The 25211-nt window shown below is 39.4% G+C and overlaps 1 protein-coding gene across 3 annotated transcripts in view; it reads right to left on the bottom strand.

Moving 5' to 3' along the window:
* igsf9ba (immunoglobulin superfamily, member 9Ba) overlaps positions 1-25211 on the bottom strand; it is an 84263-nt gene that overhangs the window by 10449 nt on the left and 48603 nt on the right. For 2 of the 3 annotated variants that reach the window (XM_061681786.1, XM_061681788.1), the window contains exons 5-17: positions 22052-22169; positions 17530-17671; positions 16456-16601; positions 13806-14089; positions 13608-13727; positions 11168-11318; positions 9311-9434; positions 5786-5961; positions 4244-4470; positions 4068-4152; positions 2683-2844; positions 2556-2601; positions 849-935 (exon numbers count right to left, since the gene is read on the bottom strand). In XM_061681786.1, the coding sequence (XP_061537770.1) occupies positions 849-935; positions 2556-2601; positions 2683-2844; positions 4068-4152; positions 4244-4470; positions 5786-5961; positions 9311-9434; positions 11168-11318; positions 13608-13727; positions 13806-14089; positions 16456-16601; positions 17530-17671; positions 22052-22169 (1868 nt within the window). The remainder of the gene's footprint in view (positions 1-848; positions 936-2555; positions 2602-2682; positions 2845-4067; positions 4153-4243; positions 4471-5785; positions 5962-9310; positions 9435-11167; positions 11319-13607; positions 13728-13805; positions 14090-16455; positions 16602-17529; positions 17672-22051; positions 22170-25211) is intronic. The other variant, XM_061681787.1, reaches the window with a different exon arrangement.

Raw genomic sequence — 25211 nt, 5'->3', positions numbered from 1 at the left:
CGATCTGGTGTATATATATGTGCACTACATTTAAACGCAAAAGCAGTTTTGTAGCTGTGTAACATGCAGCTCTATGTAAACATCGCATGATTTAGCAAGATGGAGGTCGGTCATCTGTTTAGCACAGTAGTTGTGATTGTTTTTACACTTTTATTAAAGCAACAGCTTGTTAAAAACAAGTTGCAAGTAGTTAAAAACAAGCTCTCTGTTGCAGACAAGCTCTGTATGGAAGCCACTATACTATGAAGTGTGTACACAACACAACGATGTCACTGGTCATTTCAAGACAGAGCATGCACAGACAGAACACAGGCTGACTGCTGTATTCAGATTGAAACGTATACATGACTTTTGATTGCTTTGGGAAAAGCAATATTCCACTCATGTGCAACCGGATGAAATTCCATTCGGATTCGGCCGGTTTATTCCGACTGAGGTATTTATATGGATCATTTTCATTCATTTCATTTAGGCTTCCAACCTGATTCTAATCAGAATACAAGACTCCAGGTAAACCAGCCGAATATCTCTTTTGCCAGCAGCTATAATCAAAGCTTTGTTTTTTAAAGAGGAGCAACAATTAATGATTAAAGAACAGCTTATGACGATTTGAGCATGTTGGACAGAACAGTAGCTAACAAACAAAACATGGATGACACACCAACAAAACAAAGATTTCTAACCAGGCATTCATCTGCTCACACCAGGAGCAGCATAGCTACCTTATAGTACATTTACACGCGTCTTAAAACTGTCTCCATATGCAAAACCACCACAACAAAACAAGCCACAAGGTCATGTCTGTATGAAAGCATGCATGCCAGGCCAGTGCAGTGCAGCACACTCACAGGGGGCTGGCGGGCGGGGGCAAGAAAGTGCTCCTGGCAGGGTCGTCCCAGCAGGGCTCTACCCCTGGCAAGGGGGTGAGAGGAGGCCTGCGGTGGGAGACAAACAACACGGGCCTGGTTCATCTTTAACTGTATAGGGAAGGGAGATGAGGCCTGCTTGCATTCTAATACTTAGAGAATGTCACAAATGAGCCTGTTTTTCTCTAATTGCAGTGCATTCATATGTCTAATTTTATTTCTTTTTTTACACACAGACAGATGATTACATGCACGCACACACGCAGACACAAACTTTACATTAAATGTGCAGCTTAACAAGAAAAGGTCTTCAACATTGAGAGTCATGCAGAGGGCGGACAGTGAGGTTAAAGAACACACATGGATAAACAAAATCAATACAAGCACACACATATACACACATTGCTGCTCGGCCACTCGGGCTAATGTGCTTCAAATGCTGACACAGCTGCTTCGAACTCCTAATCTGCCCGTGATCTGCACTTGCTCACCTCTGTGCATGTTCTTTTGCACCTCCTAAATATATCAGCTAGTGTTTTATTTTAGATATGCATATACAGTGCAATTGTGTATTTCTATTATTTTTAATCAGCTAAACCATAGTCGATGTTATAGGTAGTAACTGTGTGAATGCAGTGTCAAATCGGTACCACTGCGGCAGAGTGCGAACCTGTGAAAGCCATGCCGCACTGAATGCATCAGTCATAGCGAGAGGCACAAACAAATAATAATGGAGGAGAATGAGAGTCTCATGTATTTACTTCTCGTCCTGTGGCTGTCAATTAGGACACACATTTTATCCGAGAAGAGATCGAGGGCAGTGCTGTAGCAAAGTGGAGACTGTAGAAAGTGCTAATGGAGTCTTCAGAGCTAAAGCACAACCATGAGCATTTTGTCATTTCTATGTGTGTATCCTCAAATGTTAAAATGGCAAATCAGATATATTAACAATCAACAACAGTGGAGGAGTTTCCTATATTTATTTTTTATTTTATCCAAGAGGACACTAAGGGCAAGATGACGGACTGCCGACAGCAAAGTGGAGACTGTGAAGTAAGCAGCAAAGAGGATGCAAATGTTAGCATTTTGCCATTTCTACGTGGGTATCCTCAAATGTTACATTCACAAATCTGCTTTACAAATAAGTGACCAGCAAGTGCTTAGTTTACTAAGAGTATAGTATCTGCTTGGTATGCTTAAAACACTGGAAGACCAGGTACTACAAATACTACCTTACAAAACCAGCCTCAATAGCAAGTAGCGCTGTGTGGACTACGAGCGTAAAACTGTGAATACCATGCCGCACTGAACATTTTTTTATCAAAAAAGGTGACTGAGGGCAGCAAGAAAAAAAGCATGCTGCAGAAAAGAGGACATTTTGGGGCATTATGTGGAAGCATCCAGAACTAAGGCAGGGTGAATCTCCGTCACCCATATGGTATCTGTTTAGCAAGCTTGGAACACCAGCTTACCAGGTACCTCATAGTACCTGATACTCGTGGAAAAGCATCAATAGCGAGGAGAAATGAGTTGAGCTGAGTAGGTATGGTGCATTCGAAAAGGGGCAGAACTGTCCATTATTTGCATGGTATCTGGATATTACTATGTTATGGTGTGATGTGTGGAGAAAATCTGATGCAAAAGAAAATGCACAACCGCGGGTGTCAGCATCTCTTTGGCTTCACTTACGGTGATTCCACGCTCTTCCTGAAGTGTGTCACAGACAAGGGAGGATCTGTAGAGTAAAAAATACATTTACAGTTAACATTTTGTGTCACGAGACACCAAGAGCGGTTGCGGTTAGAGGTGGACCGACCAGGTTTGCGCTTGAGCTTGCGCCGGTGCTGCTTGTTGACGAAGCACGCCGCCAAAGTGCTGAAGAGCACGGCCGCCGCCAGGAAACAGATAGTTGCCACCACGCCCGCCACCACAGGCCGAGCCAGCCCCTCGTCAGCCACCTCTGCGGGGGGGAAGGGATCTGATGGCCAGAAAGGAAAGGTTAGAAACTAAGTCAAGAATGTTTTATGTACAATACATTACATTAAAACCGTGCCCATTCGCAAAACACCAAATGTTGAGTCGGTGAGGTGAATTTCCCCCCCTCAGACACGTTTACAAAAGAGTATGTCAAAGGGCAAACAGAATGTGGCGCAAGGCATACCGACTAATTCACACATTGCCGAACATAAGCAAAACGTACAGTGGCTGTGAAGGGTTATAAATGCTCAATATTGGACCGATTAACCAATTCATGGACGTATGTCACGACAGAAGTGTACCACTGACAGCAAAAACGAAAAGTGTGAAGTAGTAGATATTCTTATTCAAATTTGCAACTTGCAAATTCATCCATATTCAGATTTTTTTTCCGGAACCTATTATGGTTATTCAACAAAAGACTCATTTGTTTGCTGTTTTTCTGCTTAGGCCACAGCAATATTGCCTTGGTGCCATCTTGTGGCATCTTGGTGACAAGGAACTATGTTGAAGTGAGTTGAGAGCTTCACTTAATATCAGAAAAGTTAATCCTTTAATGATCTTCAGAAAGAAAATTCAGGTGTTATAGCAGCACACAGTAGATTGTGTAAACAAGTAAAAATAACAATAAATACTGTAGAATAAAAATACAATGTAAATATTATATGACTTTTTTGAACGATTAAGCAGCATTAAGCAGCCACAGATAGAAATTTTCAAAATCATGAATGTATGTGTATATATATACACATACATACATATATACATATACACACACACACATACACATACATATATAATATAAAATGTATGTATGTATATATAGCTGGGATAGGCCTCACCGAGTACACTAGTTAGGATAAGCGGCAAAGAAAATGGATTGTTGGATACATTATATATAATTGATTTTAAAAATGATAAAAGTAGTGCTTTGTTGCATCTATAGGTTAATTGCTCAGATTTTCATAATTCACAGCTGTGCTCGGTCCCTAACCACGGCTAATACAGGTGGAGCACTTCACACACAAAAAACTACACCAGCTGTAAAGGGTCAAAAGGTCTTAAAGTGCCTGGTTTGTGGGTTTTGGGGGCACAAATATTGTCCTTGCCCCAGATGCCAGCAATCCACGCTACGCCACTTGTGGTTATCATCCAACAGAAGGCTTAGACTTAAAATGTACCGTTTAAAATGCCATTTTTAACTAGTTTTTGTTTTGTACCAACCCGTGCTGGACACTCCCACTACATTGCTGCTCTCGCTGATCAGGTCTTCCATGACTGCCATCACTCGAAACTCATACCAGGACTCCTGGTGTCAGGAAGACACAATAAACACACTTTTATTTTATCTTTATTTTCTCATTATCACCGCAAGCCTAAAAAAAAAAAGAGTGTTTCACCTGAACCAGTTCTCTGGCGACAAATTCGGTCTCGGTGGACGGGATCAGGTCGTCCAGGGTCTCCCATCGTTCCCCGAGGCGGAACTCCATGATGTAGCGGCTTATGGGCGAGGAGTGGTTGCCCGGGGGGAGCCAGGTGAGGAGGACACCGTGCTGCGTGCGGTTGGCGGTGAGGCACCGTGGTGGGGTAAGAAGCACCAGTGGTTCTGGGGTACCCAGGGGAGAGCCTGGGGAGTAAAGTCAGACAGGACTCTGGATCAGGCGTGGGTGAAGTGTGGCCTGCGAGTAGTGTTGCAAAATTCAGGGAACTTTTGAAGGTGGAAACTTTCCATGGAAATTTCTAGCAATTTACAGGAATAACAAGAACTGTACTGTGCATTCCTCCATCCCGTGTACAAATGATTCCCAGAATCCAGATTTTTTTGTCTATTTTTGAATGGGTTGAGTCAGTTGGGTTTAAAATTTGATGAAGTGCTACTTTGAAATGAATCTGTTTAAATGAAATTCTTTCTAATTGTTTCATTTTGCATGGATGTGTGCTTATGACAAAATAAAATGTCATGACATGATAGCTTTCCAAATTTCACACAGCCTAACTTCCCATGGAAATTTACCGGAAACTTAACAGAAATTTACTGCAAATTTTCCACCTCTTTGCAACTCTACCCACGGGTATGTATGGCTCAATACTTTCTTTAATCCGGCCCACCGAGGATTTATATGTTCATGACAATAAAAAGTGATTCTTCTTCTTCTTCTTCTATGATGAAGAGTCCTGTAAAAAATTTTGCATTCGCCATTTCCCCCCCCAAAATAGTTTAATTAAATGTGTTCATTTTAATCAACTACTGCTAAATGTATTTGTCATAAATCCATCCATCCATTTTCCGTACCGCTTCTCCTCACGAGGTCGCGGGCGTGCTGGACCCTATCCCAGCTATTTTCGGGCGAGTGGTGTGGTACACCCAGAACTGGTCGCCAGCCAATCGCAGGGCACATATAAACAAACAACCATTCGCACTCACATTCACACCTACGGGCAATTTAGAGTCTTCAATTAACCTACCACGCATGTTTTTGGGATGTGGGAGGAAACCGGAGTACATGGAGAAAACCCACGCAGGCACGGCGAGAACATGCAAACTCCACACAGGCGAGTGCCGGGATTTGAACCCTGTTCCTCAGAACTGTGAGGCAGATATGCTCTATGCAAACATAAAACATAAAATCATTTATGGGTTTTATTGATTTCGGGACAGGTTCTCTTCTCCAGGATCTGCATAAATAGAGAAAAAGAAGGAACCTGTGTGCATGTGATCACTATTAGAATGAACCCTGTTTACATTTTCCATATTAGCACCTGTAAGTGGTGTGTTGCTTTTAATAGTCGCTGTAGTTATTGTAAAGGTGTCCTATAACTGCAATATGTCATATTGAAACCACACTAGAGGGCAGTATACATTACATTGAGACTTGACAAAAATAAATTAATTGTGTGTATGCCAACATTCACTGTTGATGGCCACTGAAGCCTAAGCCCACCTGCAGTGTTGACTGTCACAACTTCGCTGAATGGGCCTGTGCCCAGCTTGTTCTGTGCCAGCACACTGAACTGGTACTCTGTCCCAGGCTCCAGCCCTGTCACCAACAACCACGTCTGAGCACCAGAAACCGGCATCGAATGCCAGTCGTGAGGACCGAAGTCCACTCTCTTTGACCTGCACACAGCATATTGAATTCAGTCACACTATAAATTTAAGTGGGATTCATAAGATTTTAAATCACATGGGTTACGGCTTTTGTTTGTTATTGCATGTATTGTTTTGCCGCATTTTTATTTTTATTTTTCTGGCGAGCGTCACGGTTAAAAGTTGGATTGTGCACACAAGTGACCTACTTACACTGATCCACTGGGGAAATAAGGTCACTAACAAGGGGGAAACAATATTATATTCACCTGATTATCACTTCTTCTTTTTCTAGCACTTTAATGAAAACCTAACTTAAAGTTGTTTTTGTGTTCCGTTCTTTTTATTGTCATGATCATAGCTTGAGTATCATGTTTGGCAGTACAAAGTATTAAATAATTCTTCCTTAAATTATTCTGCAAATCCATATATAATGTGCCATCCACTTCAGGGGGGAAAAAAACAAACGCCTCCCTTTTCCCCATCAGAAAAAAGCAGGTGGTGACTGAGATTACCGTGTTGTACGCAAGTTCCATATCCTAATTAGTTGATGTGTCATCTACAAAAAAAACCTCTCCAATAAATACCTCTTTTTTTCCCATCAAGGAAACAAAAACAGGTGGTGAATGAGTCTTACTTCATGCTGTAAACAAGTTCCCTGCCCGATCTTTCTGATCCGTGTGTGATCTACTTAAATAAACGCCCCCCTTCTCCCGTCAGAAGAAAAATAGGTTGTGTCCGAGTGCATATTGTAAGCGCATTCCCTTTCCCAATTAGTTGATGGGTGTGCCATCTGCAAAAATAAATAAATAAATAATGGCCCCCTCAAATTCATATCTCGTTTTTCCCATCAGGAAAAAAAAAAAAAAAAAAGTTAGTGACTCAGTCTTACCGCATGTTTTAAACAGAATTTTTGGGTGTGTCATCCACTTATGAAAAATAAACGCACACAAAAAAACTCTCCCTTGTCTCACCATTTTTAAAAAAGGTGGTTAAAAGATAGTGACTGTAATTATCTCAGTACATATACACTATTGCTCACACAGAATTTTAAATACTTGAGCCCTTCGACTGCAGATTTGAAAAGGACACTTTCACACCCCACACCCACCCAGCCGCACCACCGACCACTATCACACCACTGACTTCTGCGTTAAGTATCCGCGAACAGGATGTGAGACGAATCTTCAAACAACAAAAGATTAACAAAGCGGCAGGCCCAGACAATGTGTCCCCATCCTGCCTCAAAGTCTGCGCGGACCAACTCGCTCCAGTCTTCACTCAGATCAGAATCATAATCATAATCATCTTTATTTGCCAAGTATGTCCAAAAAACACACAAGGAATTTGTCTCCGGTAGTTGGAGCCGCTCTAGTACGACAACAGACAGTCAATTGACACTTTTCTTCAATCTTCAATCCTGTTTCAAACGCTCCACCATCATTCCAGTCCCCAAGAAACCTGCAATCTCAGGTCTAAATGACTACAGGCCTGTCGCCATGACATCTGTAGTCATGAAGTCCTTTGAACGTCACCACCTCAAGAGCGTCACAGGCCCCCTGCTGGACCCCCTGCAGTTTACCTACCGAGCAAATAGGTCTGCGGATGATGCAGTCAACATGGGACTTCACTTCATTCTAGAACACCTCTACAGTGCAGGGACCTACGCGAGGATCCTGTTCGTGGACTTTAGCTCAGCGTTCAACACCATCATCCCTGAACTCCTTTCCTCCAAGCTTCTCCAGCTCAGCGTCTCACCTGCCATCTGCCAGTGGATTTACAGCTTCCTGACGGGCAGGACACAGCAGGTGAGGCTGGGAGAGACCACCTCATCCACACGCAGCATCAGCACTGGGGCTCTCCAAGGTTGTGTCCTCTCTCCGCTGCTCTTCTCTCTCAACACGAACGACTGCACCTCAACACACCCGGCTGTCAAACTCCTGAAGTTTGCAGATGACACCACTGTCATCGGCCTCATCAAGGACGGTGACGAGTCTGCATATCGACAGGAAGTGGAGCGGCTGGAGCTGTGGTGCGGCCGACACAACCTGGAGCTGCACACGCTCAAAACTGTAGAGATGAACGTGGACTTCAGGAAGCATGCTTCGCCACAGCTGCCCCTCACGCTGTCCAGCTGCCCTGTGTCAACCGTCGAGACCTTCAAGTTTCTGGGAATTATAGTCTCTCAGGACCTGAAGTGGGCGATCAACATCAACTCAGTCCTCAAAAAGGCCCAGCAGAGGATGTACTTCCTGCGGCTTCTGAGAAACCACGGCCTGCCACGGGCGCTGCTGTGGCAGTTCTACACTGCGGTCATCGAATCAGTCCTGTGTTCTTCCATCACAGTCTGGTTTGGTGCTGCTCCAGAAAAGGACAAACTCCGACTGCAACGGACAATCAAAACTGCTGAAAGGATTGTCGGTACACCCCTACCCACCCTTGAGGACTTGCACGCTGCCAGAACTAAGACAAGGGCATGCAAAATCCTCTCGGACCCTCCACATCCCGGTCACCAGCTCTTCCAGCTCCTTCCCTCAGGTAGGCGCTACCTATCAATGCATACTAGAACTAGCAGACATTCCAACAGCTTCTTCCCTCTTGCAATCAACTCCTTAAACACCTAACCAACAATTCCATTGCAACGTTTTCTCTTGAGTTTGTTGTCACATTTCTGTGGGGCCAATTATATATTACTCGTGCACTCACTGTCGTAGTCTCACCACGCAGCACTATTTGCATATCTGTTGTTGACCAATACTGGCCATTCATGCCAGAGTAGCATCTGCTCCATTTGCACACTGACTGAGGAGTATCTGCAACATTTGCACAATCAACATTGTCCCAGACTATCGTACTACTCGCTTTAAGTCTCTGCGCCCTTTGCACAATGGTCATTGCACCGGACTATTGTAATATTAGTCATTCGTACTGCTCTAAGTGCTAGAGGACTCTGCATCTTTTTGCACAATTGTCAAAAAAAATAAAATAAAAATTAAGATTAAAAAAAATGTACCGGCATTACCAGATAACTAGCAACCCTTTATTTCTCAGTGACTGTTTTTCTCAATTTCTTTATGTCTCAAAAGTGTTCGCTGTCAATTGACTGTCTGTTGTCGTACGAGAGCGGCTCCAATTACCGGAGACAAAGTCCTTTTTTGGACATACTTGGCAAATAAAGATCATTCTGATTCTGATTCTGATTTTAAATACTTGAGCCCATTTGAACTGAATGTTGCAATCTTACACAGCAACACGTAGACGTTCTCTCAGTCTCAGCTAAATCTGCAGTTGAAAATATAAATACATACCCTGGGCCAGTATTTGCGATAATACAGGATTTCCACACACAATATTTCGGAAGTAGATGAAGAGCACTCACACTGGACCATACCACACAGAAAATGTCTGCTCGAAGCCGCCGTCGTAGCCCGGTTCCCAGGACACATTAGCGGAGGTGGTCGAGGGCACAACATGGATGTTGCCGGGAGCGTGTGGGCTGGTGCCTGAGTGGTTTACACACAAACAGACACGCATGCACACACGCAGGCAGGCGCGCGCACGCACACACACACACGAATCTCATTAGATGCCTCAGGTTTTTTTTGGTCAATAAGTATCAATATTATAGGACAGTGATTCTCAAAGTGTGGTGCCACCGTACGAGTACCACTTGTGGTACGCAGGCTCCATCTCGTGGCACGCAAAAGAATCACTGAATTAAATACAAATATTTCCAAATTTAAAACATGAAATACAATCTAACATATTAGAATGAAGACTGTAGCTATGCATACAGCCTGTTTAAACTTTTTCTTTGTAGTTTCAGTTCAGTACATTTTTTACATTTCAGGTACAGTACAATTCAGTTGTATTTAACTTTTAAGTGCAATGGACACTCATTTCATCTTTAAATGTTTGTTAAGAAAATGTTATTCCAAGTCCAATTATTATTTAACTTGTGTGCAATACATTTTAAATTCATTCATTTACTGTAAGAGGTTTTTTCCCCCAATATGTAAGTGCAGTGTTATGTTCAAACTTTGCATAATGTTACAGTGGCTTACAATCATAAATACACTTTTGAGGAATTAAAACCTCTTTCTCGTGTTTTGACGAACACTTAGACCTACTATGTTATTGTATTTTCATGTCATTATTGTGTGGTGGTACTTGGAGACCTACTGTTAGTATTTTTTGAATATATATATATATATATATATATATATACACACATATACATATAGAAATACATATACATATATATATACATATATACACATACATACGTATATATGTATATATACACATTTTTATATATATATACACATATATAAACATATACATATGTATACATATACACATACGTATATATATGTATATATACACACACACATATATATATACATATATATGTATATATATATATATATATATATATATATATATATATATATATATATATATATACATACATATATATATATATATATATGTATATATATATATATATATACACACACACACACATATACCCATATCTATCCATCCATCCATTTTCTGAGCCGCTTCTCCTCACTAGGGTCGCAGGCGTGCTGGAGCCTATCCCAGCTATCATCGGGCAGGAGGTGGGGTACACCCCAAACTGGTTGCCAGCCAATCGCAGGGCACATATAAACAAACAACCATTCGCACTCACATTCACACCTACGGGGAATTTAGAGTCTCCAATTCATGCATGTTTTTGGGATGTGGGAGGAAACCGGAGTGCCTGGAGAAAACCCACACAGGCACGGGGAAAACATGCAAACTCCACACAGGCGGGGCCGGGATTGAACTCCAGTCCTCAGAACTGTGAGGCTGAAGCTCTAACCAGTCGTCCACCGTGCCGAGGGCTGGGAATTTCCAGTTTGTAGTAAAGACATCCTTGCTCCACTCGCTGGACACACAAAATCAGCGCAGCGCTGATTACAGAATGAGCCTTCAAATGAACCACATAACGCTATTAGAGATAAGATGAAATGAAATTTTAATGACGCCCACGGCCAAATTGGATAGAGGCAAGGAGATTAAGAGATGTCTATTGCTCGCTGCTTCATGGGGCTCACACAAAAGCACATGGCGGAGGGCAATGACAATGAACTTCAAGACATGAGAATGATGAGACGAGTGTGTGTGTGTGTGTGTGTGTGTGTGTGTGTGTGTGTATGCGCGTGGGTCCATGTGTGTCTAGTGATACCTATGACCAGGATCCTGGTGCTGGCAGTGATGCTCGTGACCACGTTGGTAGCAACGCACTCCCACTCTCCATGGTCCTCCTTGCTGAGCGACATGAACTGTAAGCTGCCACTGGGGAGAATGTTGTGCTTGCTCCGGCTCGGCTTCCCGACCTGCGCGCAGATTTTAAGTACTGTTTGACATTCACATGTACGGTAAAAGATAGACGGCTCACAGTGAAAAGGTAAATAGTATCAATAAAGTTGTAGAATTGTGCAAACAATTTACGAGAAGTAATTTTTCAATAATAAAGTTGTAAGATTATGAATTTTAAAAAATAGAATTTTACAAGAAAAAATATCAGGAGAATGAAGTCAAATCTTACACTGAAGAAAGTTAAAATTTTACGAGAATGCCATCGCAATATTGCCAGAAAAGCTATATTTTTACAAATACATAGTGGTGATTTTGTGATAGAAAATGTTTAATACTATGAGAAAAAGTGTAATTAACAAGAATAAAGATGTGATATCACGAGGGGAAAAAACTATTTTACAAAAATAGTTGTAATTTTATGACAATGAACTCAAAGTTTTATGCTGAAAAACACGTAATGAGAAGAAAGTTGCAATTTTATGAAAATGCTGATGCAAAAATACCAGTAAAATAATATTTTTACAAGAACAAAGTACTAAATTTATGAGAGGAAAAGAAACACATTTAGCGATGGAAAAGTTGTAATATTAAAATAAAAAGTTATTTTACAAGAATAAAGACATGGTATCGTGAGAAAAAAATCATTATTTCAGAAAAAAATGCTATATTCATAAGTGTAAAATAAAATGTTTACGCTGAAAGAAATCATAAGAAGAATGACATGACAATAAAATTGTGATTTTACCAGAAAATGTTTATTTTTTTGTATGACAATGTCAGTGACTATTGGGGGGGGGAAAAATTATTTTACATTAATAGCTATCATATAACAAAAAACAATCACATCATTTTTCCAAAAATATTGTCATAATTTTCCTAGAATAAACTTGCAATATCCTAAGAATAAATAAGTAGTTGTAGTAGTAGTAGTAGTAGTGAGTAAGAAAAAGAAAGTGAAACTGAAATTTTAGAAGAAAAATGTCGTCATTTTATGGGAAATAAAATAGAAGAAATCATTTTTATTGTTATGAGAAAAAAGTGATTTTATAAAAATCAAGTCATAATTTTAAAAATAAAAAGTAGTAATATTAGGAGGAAGAAATCAAATTTTATAAAAATAAAGTGGAATTGTTAAGATGAGATTTTTTTTACAAGAATAAAGTAATATTTTTTAAGAATAATAAAGTTGAAATAATTTAAGAAAAAAGTCTGACTTTTGCAAGAACTGAGTAATTATTGAAATAAATATAATGATAACAATAATTATTATTAGATATGTCATATATTAGGAGAATAAAGCAGTAGTTTGCTGTAAAAAATAAAGTTGTAATTTTACAAAAATCAAGCATCGATTTTACAAGCAAAAAGTAATATATTTACGAGAAAACAATTGCAATTTCATGAGGATAAACCTGCTCTTAAAAAAAATGTGTCAGTGTTATGTATGTGAATGAAGTTGACATTTTACGAGAAAACAGTTTTTATGAGTATGAAGTGAAATTTTGCAATAGAATAAAAATTTTGCAATCAACTTGTAAAATTGTGGAAAAGGTTCACTATTTTTAAAATAATAAAGTTGTAACATTATACATTTTTTATTTCAAAAAATGAAAAAAAACCCTAATATTTAAAAAAAATATATATATATATTTTAAAAGGATAATGTATGAGAATAAAGTGAACATTTATAAGGAAAAACTTGAGAAAAATTTGCTTACAATAAAGTCTTAATATGAGAAAGAAAATCATTAGAATAGAAGATAAAAAATTGCGATAGTTTAATTTAATTCATTTTAGGAGAGCAGAGTAAACAATTTACAAGAATTTTAGTAAAAAAGAAAATATTTTTCACGAGAAGTAAATTTTTTTTCACAATTCAGAAAATTCGGGGAAAAAACTATTTTAAAAAGACACTGAAATAAAAGAACAAAATTAAAGTTTATGAGCAAATAGGTTTAAATTTTACAATAAAGTCTTCTGAGAAATAAAATTGAAGAAAATAATCGTAATTTTATGAGACAATTTGTTTTCCATTTTAGGAGAATAACATCAAACTTTTACGAGAATAAAAGAAAAATTTAACTTGAATAAAATCTTAATTTTAAGAGAAAAATTAATGTAAAGAATGTCAAAATTTTACAAAAATAAACAAAATATAGAGCTGCAATTTTAAGGGAAATTTTTAATTAAATTGAAAATCCATGAGTAAATAGTATAAATTAAGTATAATAATATGAGAAAAACAGTTCCATTTTAAGAAAATAAAGCAGTAATATTAAGAGAAAATGTTGTGATTTTAGTTTCACCTTTCTCCAAGTGATGCTAGGAATATCGGGGTCTCCAGAAGCAGCACACGGGATTACTAACTCTCTGCCAGCCTCCTGTCGGTACTCCCCCCCAGGCCTCACATTAAAGTAAGGGGGATCCTTCACGTCAACACAAAAACACTTGCGTCAGTACGAGCCAGAGTATAGGGAGCGCATACGTGCGGGATTGCGTCGTACCTTTAGCACCAGAGTGGCAGGGGGGGACATGCCCATGGTACCCAGGGCGTTGTAAGGCACACAGGTGTAGGTGCCCAGGGAGTCTTCGGTGGCCTCGGCTACTCGAATACTCCCGTCCTGCGTCAGGCTCCAACCGGGGTACTTCTCCACTCTCAGAGGGTAGCCGTCTTTCTCCCACTTCACCGACGTCACGGGTGGGTTGGCGTCGGCCGGGCAGCGGATGGTGCCTGGCAGTTTGCGGGGGACGTAGATGACCGGGGGCATGTTGATCACCCGGGCCGGGTCTGGACATCAATGCGCAGAGAAAAAAAAGGCAGAATTTTACAAGTTTACATTTAAGAATATAGAGTCACAACAATAGGAGGATAAAAAAAAAAGGACAAAGACAATAAAGTGGTAATTTTACAAGAATGACATCACAGTGCTATGATGAAAAAAATAATTTGCATAATTAATCATATTCATTAATTAATAATAAAAGTAAAAAGAGATCGAGAATAAATTTGTAATTTTATAAAGAACAACGTTGAGATTTTAAAGTAACAATATTATCGGGGGGGAAACAATTTCAAGAGAATGTCACAATTTTACAAGGATAAAGCTCTGATTTTACAAAAGCAGAGCTCTAATTTTAAAACAGACAATTTAAAAGAATAAAGTCACAATATTGTGAAAAAAAAACAATTTAAAGTAAATGAATTCCTGATTTTACACACAAAAGAAAGTTGAGATTTTACAAGAATAAAGTTCCAATATTATGAGGGGACAAATGTCATTTTATGAGAATTAAATCGTAATTTTATGAGAACAAGTTGAGGTTTAAAAAAATAGGCAATTTAAAAAGAATAATGTCAGACTTTTACAAGAATGAAGTCACAATGCTATGAGGAAAAATTGCATAATTTTAAGAGGATACATTCTGAATTTTAAAAGAAGAAAGCACTATAGAAAATGGATGGATGGATGGTTAAGTTCTGTTTATGCTTGCATGACAGTTAACTGTTAAAATTTTACTTTGAAACATACACTGTAAAGATTTCAGGATGTCTGGGACAAAAGATTTTTAAAAATAATTGATCGAAATGGGGCGGCACGGTGAACGACTGGTTAGCGTGTCTGCCTCACAGTTCTGCGGACTGGGGTTCAAATCCCGGCCTCGCCTGTGTGGAGCTTGCATGTTCTCCCCATGCCTGCGTGGGTTTAAACTGGGATAGGCTCCAGCATGCCCGTGACCCTCGCGAGGATAAGCGGTACAGAAAATGAATGGATGAATGATCTGAATGGGAGATTTTTTTATTTTTTTAGGAAGTCGACCAGATGGAATTTGGATCGGTGTCACAGAGGGATGCCATTAGCTCCCCAGTGTGGTTGTCCGCATTTTGGGCGCCTGTGGCTGAAGAGCTGTCAATTCTCCGTCGGCCGTCCATTCCCACATAGTTTAGCACTGTAATCAAAGACTGGCGGGAGGCGATCAGGGAGCAAATTAGCTCGGCGCACAACTGCTGACGATGAAGGCAGCCTGGGAGAGGCCTTCTCTCTCATCTCATCAGAATGAGGCTATCTTTATATTTGTTCATGACAATGAAGAGGGAAACATCATGAAAAAGATGGCTACCTCATTAAATGGAGACAGCTACTTTGCGAAATGAAGATGGCTAGCTCATAAACTGACGATGGCTACTCATGAAATGAAGATGACAAGCTAATGAAATGTAGCTTATAAAATGAAGATGGCTACATTATGAAAGTAAAATGGAAATGAAGAAGAAATGAAGCCCGCTACATCGTGTGATTACAATGGCTACCTTGTCAAATGAAGATGGCTACATCATAAAATGAAGATGGCTGCTTCATGAAATGAAGATGGCTACCTCATGAAATGAAGATGGTTACATCATAAAATGAAGGTGGCTACCTCATGAAATGAAGATGGTTACATCATAAAATGAAGATGGCTACCACATGAAATGGGGATGGCTCCCTCATGAAATGAAGATGGCTACAATATGAAATTTAGATGCTACATCATGAAATATGGATGGCTACATCATTATATGGTAAATGGAGTGCACTTATATAGTGTTTTGTCTACATCATCACAATGGCCAAAGTGCTTTACAAAGCCTCACATTCACCCATTCACACACACCAATGGGCGGCTGCTGCCATACAAGGCGCTGCCGGACCCACTGGAAGCAAATTAGGGTTCAATGTCTTGCCCAAGGACACTTCCACATGCAAACAGTTGGAGCCGAGATTCCAACCGGCGACCATTCGGTCACTGGACAGACACGCTCTACCAACTGAGCAATAGCCGGCCATTAAATGAAGCTGGTTACCTCATAAAAAAAAGATGTCTACCTCATAAAATGAAGAAGGCTACATCATGAAATGAAGAAGGCTGCATCATGAAATGAAGACTACATCATGAGATGAAGATGGTTACTTCATGAAATAAAGAATACATCATGAGCTGAAGATTGCCACTTCATGAAATGAAGATGGCTACATCATCATCATCATATCATGTGACCTTGAAATTTGACAAGGTGACTTTGTAGTAGTGTGAAATAATAGAGCAGCCTCTATGCTCTTCACTCCTCCACCCACCCTCCCCTCCAGCGCACACGGTTGCCACGACAACACTCACACTGAACGGTCAGGGAGGCCGACGCGGATGGCGAGATGCCGAGGCTGTTGCTCGGGCTGCATGTGTATTTTCCGGCGTCCTCCGGCTTGACTCGGAAGATGATGAGGGTGCCGTCAATTAGGATGCGCACTCGCACTTTCAGGTCACTGCAAGGAGGACACGCATGCTTTTATTTGAACACACACTCACGTAACGCTCCAAGGTACATGAATGAATAGGCAATGAGAGAGAAGCAGAGTCAAAAAGTTGAGCATGACAAAGTCCCGCACATAGGTGATTTTTTTTATCATTAGTATATATTCAAAATGAAATTGAAATATTTTCAACTAAGGGATTACAAATAAAACATATTTATTTTAAATGTAAAAAAAAACTAAAACTAAAACTGTACAGTTCTATTATTTTGAATCAATTCAAAATTGTATTTTATTATTTTCAAATAAGAGCATAGAGGCTACATTTAATTTAAATGTAAAATAAAAAATGTTAAAGTTTGTATAAATTTAAAGTTAAATTTTATTTTCAATGAAGGTATTATGAAATATAAAAATTAGTTTGTAATATTAGATTTTTTAGATTTTTCATATGAATGCAAACATTACATTAGTTTTATGAAATATTTTTAATAAATTTTATATACCTGTAATTGTTTTTATTAATGTGAAATTAAATATGATAGTTAGATAGAATAACTAGAAATACATAATATTATCCTTCCTTTCTAATGAAAAGTTTGCATGTCCAAATCTTTTTGTTGTTTTCCACATAAAAACAAACAAATCTAAAGATAAAATGAAACAATTTGTATCATTTTCAAACAATATAATTAAGGATGTCCTTTTTAAGAAACAGTCAAAATAAAATAAGCCACAATTCCTTTCAGCACTTAATAAGGGAATGACCCATATAGGCGACTTAAGCGAGTCAAAATGGATGCCTCACTATAAGGCAGTCGAAGAAAATAAGAAAAGGTTCTGATTATAATAACATTAAAAGACTGTCCTTTAATAATACTTTATGTCAAATAATAATGATAATGTCATATTTTGACTGTTAATTAGACTGGCACTTTACTTCTTGAAGTAGACGTTCTCCTCCTCCCAGAACCAGGTGTAGGTCAGGTTTCCAGGATACGCCTCGGCTTGGCAGGTGAAGAGTGCATTCTGGGATATGTTGACGGTGATGTTTTCTGGTGGGGAGACAATGAACGGAGGTCCTGAAAGAAAAAAAAAAAAACAGCAGATAATTGGTAGTGTCGTTCACCGATAACATCACGGTGGAACTTCAAATCACGTGATACTTCATCAAATCTCTTGGGACTTCAGCTTCATCTAACCTACAACCTTTTGACTATTTTATGGCCAGTGAGAGCATTGGATTAGCTAAATATGATCAGCCACTGTCTTGGTGAAGCAGCATGTGGCTCATCATGCAAGTTTACATTTGAACAGCGTGTTCCAAGTGAACAATTTTAGGTTTGTGATCACAAGGTAGCGCAGTATTTAGCACTGAATATACAGCATTCCGTGAAGTCTGTTGTTTATAATTTTGCCTGTTTTTTGCCGAGATTAAAACTAAAAAGACATCAGGCCCGCCATGCAATTATAAAATCATTTTATGAGTTTAATTCGTTCAGAGACCACACTTGTAACTCAAATTACTCACATCTGAAATCTATGTTGCCCATTGAAATGAATGGAAATGACAATCTCTTCCAGCATCCCAAAAAACAATACACTCTTAAGTTTTTTTTAACTGAGAGAAAAAACATTCAACATTGTTGTATTGTATGAAAACATACACTAATGACATAATTAAATTAAATGTAAATAAAGTTTTTGCAACATGCTTTCATTCAATGGACAGCTTCGTCTGAAGTGTGCACCCTGGCCACCAGGGGGCATTATGATACATACATTTAATACCCCATAGATTTGATGATGAAACATGAAGACTGTCGTAACTAAGCTGCATTAATAGTAGTTTTTGCCTGTAAAAATATTATATGCTCTGTCTTTATGTGTTGCTGCACAGTTTTTGCTCAAAATGTTTATAACTACTGCAATATCGATCCTAGTTTCATTAGCACCTTCACAGTGTTTCGCATTGTGTGTTAGCAATAAGCTAGCCGACTTTCGTAAAACAAAGTTATGTAGTTTGGTTAAATATACAGGGTGTAATGTTTTTTATGTTAATTTAATTGTATGTTTAATTTTAATCTTCCACATAAAGTGACAGCTTGAAGCAAGCACACTTGGCCTCATTATTAAATAACTTCTGAAATAACTGTTCGCTATCTCCCAACTGCACCGAGCAAACTCAGGGAGGCGAGAATAAAGATCATCTGCTCATCTCTCAATGCTCACTTTCTTAGGACCCATGGTAAGAAAAAGCTAACTCGTAAGTCAAATTTTTGCTCACAACGCAATGCAAAATATCCATCGTGCGACGCCTCGTAACTCGCAAAGCTCATAAATTGGGGCACTCGTAAGTCAAGGTGCCACTGTAAAACCCATTATAAAAGCATTTAATCCACAAATGCTTAACTCCACAAGTGCATATTTTACAGTGGTTAACATTATACTTGTATGACAGCTAAGAATGTTCAACCTGTTCTTCTTCTACAAAGGTAACATGCATCATTTCCACTCCAAATCACCAGAACGATGACACAACGCAGTACGGCAGACACGGTCGTGGTAGTTGAGTTTGCGCGTGCTTCACATTGTAACCTTTTCATCCCCTCGGGTCCTCTCGCTCTTAACTCACCGTAAAAAAACAAAAAGTTAAAATGAACAGAAGCCATGAAAGGTAAGATGTCTTCATGAGCGGGCCCAGATGCAAAAAGCCTGCTGCTCCTTTCCAGCTTCACACATACAAGTGGACGACTGACAGGCACAGTGAGGCATAATCAGTTGAACTGAAAATCGAGGCTGGTAAAGCACTCAAAATGAACATGCAGAGATTTGACGTTTGGCCTCAGCTACATAAGCTACATGTTGAATACTATTCAACATCAATAAAAATCTGACACAAGGGGTGTACTCCATGACAGTTTAAAGAAGATTATTATTATTATTATTATTATTATTTGATAATTATAACTGGTAGAGTTTTGCTTGCTGAGCCGTTTTTTTGTTTTGTTTGTTTTTTGTTTCCAGCTAGCTTACAATATAATGTATATGATTCAACATGGCGGCACGGTGGGCGACTGGTTAGAGCGTCAGCCTCACAGTTCTGAGGACCCAGGTTCAATCCCCGGCCTCACCTGTGTGGAGTTTGCATGTTCTCCCCGTGCCTGCATGGGTTTTCTCCGGGCACTCCGGTTTCCTCCCACACCCCAAAAACATGCATTAATTGGGGAATCTAAATTGCCCGTAGGTGTGACTGAGTGCAAATGGTTGTTTGTTTGTATGTGCCCTGCGATTGGCTGGCAACCAGTTCAGGGTGTACCCCGCCTCCTGCCCGATGATAGCTGGGATAGGCTCCAGCACGCCCGCGACCCTAGTGAGGAAAAGCGGCTCAGAAAATGGATGGATGGATGATTCAACATCAACAGGTGTCTTGCACTAATCTATACATGCACTGATTGTGCTACCTAGGCTATTTTATGTTGAATACCATCCAAAATCAATAGGTTGTTGAAGTGACGCATGTCTGGGAGGGGTTAGGATTAAGTGGAAGGTTGTAAGGGGAAGTTGCGGAGAGTTCCTGGTGCATTTGTCAGCCATTTCTTTTTAAGGGTAATGTAAATTTGAAATGGTAATGAACTGTTCTGGGAGCTTGTGGTGGTATATTTACAGTTTCAACTCGGGATGCACCGATACCAAAACCAGTATTGGTCCCAATACTTTGTACATACTTGTCCTTGTAAAAATGCACTGATACAACACAGTGCAGTGACCCAGGACAACATTGAAAGAACTACAGGCCTCCCTGGCCTCAGTTAATGTCAGAGTTTACGACTCAACAATAAGGGAGAGACTGGGCAAAAATGGCATCGATGGCAGAGTTCCTAGGCAAAAACTACTGCTGACCAAAAACAAAATAGAGGCTTGTCTTTGAAAAAAACAAAACAAACAAAATCTAAATTATTCCCAAGACTGAGAATCGAAGAATATGTTATGGACTGATTAAACGAATTTTGAAAGGTGTGTGTGTCTTGTTACATCGGGCGTTAATGTAACACAGCATTTCAGAAAACAGACATGATATCAACAGTCAAACATGGTGGTGGTAGTGTGATGGTCTGACACTGATTCACTACTTCAGGAACTGGACGACTGTGAATTCTGCTCTTTACCAGAAAATCTTGGAGACTGTTCGGCCAGCAGTTCATGAGCTCAACCTGAAGCACACTTGGGTTCTGTAGCTTGACAATGATCTAAAACACACCAGAATGGCTTAACAAAAAACAAAACTAAAAATTAAATTATGCATATATATATATATATATATATATATATATCCATCATCTGTACCGCTTAGCCTCACTCGGGTTGTATTGGTGTGTACTCAAATGTAAGAACTATTATTTGTAGGCTACTGGGTTTTTTAAAAAGTGGTATGGGTGCATCCCTAGTTTCAACAATTATTATAGGCATCTATTACTTGTTCTTTGCTATTTGCGGCAAGGTTCGGTCATTTTAAACTCACACGGAAATTTTTTTAAGCCGATATTAGATTTGTGTCATTTGAGATGTACATGGAAAAATAGGATACAATCGTTGCTTGCCATATCGCAGTTCACTTTTTGCTGTCTCGCTGTATCACAGATTTTTAAATTAAAAAAAAAAAAACTCATTTTATATCGCATACTTTTTATTATATTGCATGATTTTGGGGGAAATCATTTATTTACATCGACTAATGTATTGTATTGCACTGCAGACCAGGGGCAGTTTCTGATATGGGAGATCGGGGCAGTCCCCCCCCCCCCCCCCCCACACACCTGCCCCGCCCTCCCTGTTTAAAGAATGGATTTCCAATGTACAGTTGCCCCTCACATTTATGGACCATTGTTGAATGGCAAAAAGTTACCATCAGCAGCCCTGTGGAGGACTCCTCCTACCCCTTGTTGAAGCTTGCCCAACAGTCTTCTTGCTGTAACATCAGATGCTATGATTCATGAAAGTTTCAGGACAACCGCTTGAAAGCAAACATGACTGGCAGAGGGCAGACAGGCAAACCTTGACAGGGGAGACGGACGTACGCGGACCTAAGAGAGAGGGAAAAAATCCTGCACTTACCTTGTTGTTGTGTTTTAAAAGCAACACTTGCTTGTTATTTATGGATGTTAACATCAACCCTCACAGGAGCTGAGCTCCACGGGAGACATCTACAATATGTCGGTCTGTCAGAGGTAATGGAGGGGAAAGTGTAACGTGCACACAGACAGGTCGTCTGAAGAGAGCACTTTAGATGTGGTGAAGCAGCATGCGGCTCGCTATCCAAGGTTGTTTGTGAATTTCAAGACAAATAATTGCCTATTTATGACCACGACGGGACAGCAGAAGACCTTGTAAGCTGCACTCTGTACAATTTCTTTCCTCTTGGTGCTTTTCCAGTCTTTATTGGGCACGCGACCGACTTGTACCTTGCACCAGCAGACGGGTGGTGTGCAGCACCTCCCCTTGGTCGCTGTAGGCTCTGCATGTGTACGCCCCCCTGTCGTCGCGGGTGATGCCGAGGATGGTCAGGCTTCCGTCGTGTGCCTGCGAAATAAAATGAAGAACAAATAAGTTAAAAGATACGAAGGTTGTATGAACATGCATGTGGTACCCATGTTAATATGCAGCATGTCATTGCTGAGCAAGACACCGATACCCAAACTGCTCCCTGGGTGCTTAAATGCTGCCCCCTGCTCCAGTGTTCTACTAACAAGTGTGTGTGTTAGCTGTGTTCACTGTGATGGGTAAAATTAACGAAAATTAACAAATTCATTCTTCTTAATCTTCTGAAGATCTTCATTCTTCTTAATCTTCTTCTTGATGACAACTAATAAAGGGTGAAAAAACACACTAGAACCCCTCCCACCACACCACACCACACCCACAGCCTTTCCCCATAAATTATGCAGTAGGTTGTGATGCTGTGTCCATTCAAGTCATTCGCAGCTGTAGTCAGTCCATTTTGCAGCTGAGGGAGAAAAGTGCTAACCTCGCGGAACTTGGCCAAGGGACGCCGCATATTCTCCGTCTGACATGCTGTAAGCGACTGTACGGTTGCTAGATTACCTAACACGTCAGTGTGTGTGCAACAGGCTGGGAGTCAGACTGTGAAGCAAACTGCGAAAAACTGTGAAGCAGATCCATTCTGACGCTTAGGAAACAATTTATGACAACTTTAAAAAAGAACTAGGAGTCCTTGACCATTTTTTTGCATCAATATTAAAGCCAGACAAAGTGATAGGAATGTTTTTCTCTATATTATTTCATCCTTCTATCCATTTTCAATACTATCAATCCTTAGTAGGGTACTCGGTGTTTATTTGAAGGAGACAGCTATTTGGGGAGATGCATTTATTTAGTGAACTGTATAGAGTACCAGCTATTTTTTTGAGGGAGGTGTTATTTGAGAAAAGACATTTATTTACTCAACCACAGACAGTACTAAGCATTTATGAATATGAAGAGGAGGCATTCTATGAGAGAGAGGCATTTATTTACTCGCCTGCAGCGAGTACCAGGCATTTATTTGACACGGCCGTTATTTGGGGAGAGATGTTGATTTCAGCTGCAGAGTGCGCCAGGCATTTATTGAAGGAGTACCAGCTGCAGAGTACCAGGTGTTTGTTTGATGGGTGTATTATTTGGTGAGAGGAGTTTTTTATTACTCAGCTGCAGACAGTACTAGGCATTTATTGAAGGAGGTGTCTATTTGGGGAGACAAAATTATGAAATTTTCTATGGCATGCCAGTGCCATAATGGGCAGAATAGTTCTGGCATCATGTTTGGCTTCTTTAGAGAGCAGACTAGTTGAAAGTGACTCAAGCGTGAAGCCCTCCAATTAATTGTCACATTTTAAGGTATCAAATAATCCTACTGTCAATTTGTAATGGATTTTAATTGGAACGCTGCATCTTGCCCGCAGTGTCCCAGAATGCACAATATCAGTTCCTCAGCTCAAGCTACAAAACATTTAGAGGACAGTTACAAGCCCACCTATATACAATATGTACGCTGCTTTGTTGAATATCTTCATTTTATGGACCCTTTTCCCAATGTACATAAATAAAGCAATAAAGATAAGTAAAGAGCACCATGACGATTACCCCGCCCCTCCTCTCCAGCCTTTGTCTGACACATTCCAGCATTTCTCTGGAGAGTCTCCGTGGAAACGAGCATGTGGGTGAGCAAACACGGCGAAACACACGCACGCGCGCGCACACACACACACACGCACACACACACACAGAGACAAGCTTCTGAGCACACGTTTCCCAAAGAAGAAAAATATCAGCCCAGCTGATCAGCCCTCCGCTAAATTTGGGATTTTATTATTTTTTTTATTTCAAGCAAAACATCCAAATGAGGACTAATGTAATATGGATGACAGCAATTAATAATGAATCAGAAAGTTTTGTCCAATCGTTTAGTGAGGGCGACTGGTACATAGCTTCAGATCTGTGTTGGACTTCTTTGAATAAACTAACCCAATAAAAACAATTATATAAAATAAATAAATAAATTAAAACTATAGCATAATTTTTTTTAAACATGTAAAAATAAAGAAAAATGAAAGTAAATAAAATCAAAATAAATAAAAATATAAAATGTAAAAGTCAAATAAAATGCTACCTACACTAAATAAAAACTCGAATCCATAAAAACTCAAAAATAAAATAAAGGTAAAAACTGAATAAAAATAGTAAATAAAATACTAAATCATAAAAATGAAATGTGAAAATACAAATTACACAAAAACTGAAAAAATATAAAGAAATAAAATTAGGGGGAAAAAAACTAAAATACACATTTCAACTGAAAATATTTTTTTTAAATAATGATGGCACAAAAATGTATACATTTAAATAAAAATGAGACTAAAATGCTAATAAAAAATGTTAAAATAAAATTACAAAAACTCAAAAAATGTAAAATAAAAGTGGAAGCAGAAAAGAATATTGTAAACCCCCAAATGAATTTTGTTTTATAGAAAATAAAAAAATAATACCACCACAATAACTGAAATGAACTCAAAATACAAATGAATAAATAAAAAAGTGAAAACTACAACAAAATCATTGCACAACAATACCTACAAAAATAATTGATTCAAGGAACATTTATATATACGGTGGACGGCTGGTTAGAGCGTCTGCCTCACAGTTCTGTGGTCCGGGGTTCAATCCCCCGGCCCCACCAATCCCCGTGTCTGTGTGGGTTCTCTCTGGGCACTCCGGTTTCTTCCAACATCCCAAAAACATGCATGGTAGGTTAATTGAAGACTCTAAATTGGTCGTAGGTGTGAATGTGAGTGTGAATGGTTGTTTGTTTATATGTGCCCTGCGATTGGCTGGCAACCAGTTCAGGGTGCACCTCGCCTCCTGCCCAATGATTAGCTGGGATAGGCTCCAGCACTCCCGCGACCCTTGTGAGGATAAGTGGCTCAGAAAATGGATGGATGGATGGATGGATGGATATATATATATATATATATATATATATATATATATATATCTTTACGGGGATGTAGGGAGCACCTGAATGAGTCATACTGGATAAAGTCATGGTCCTACTAATCAATATTGTAA

This window comes from Phycodurus eques, chromosome 7, assembly GCF_024500275.1.
Source record: "Phycodurus eques isolate BA_2022a chromosome 7, UOR_Pequ_1.1, whole genome shotgun sequence".
NCBI classification, from domain to species: domain Eukaryota; kingdom Metazoa; phylum Chordata; class Actinopteri; order Syngnathiformes; family Syngnathidae; genus Phycodurus; species Phycodurus eques.
This window is presented reverse-complemented; position numbering and strand designations above follow the sequence as displayed.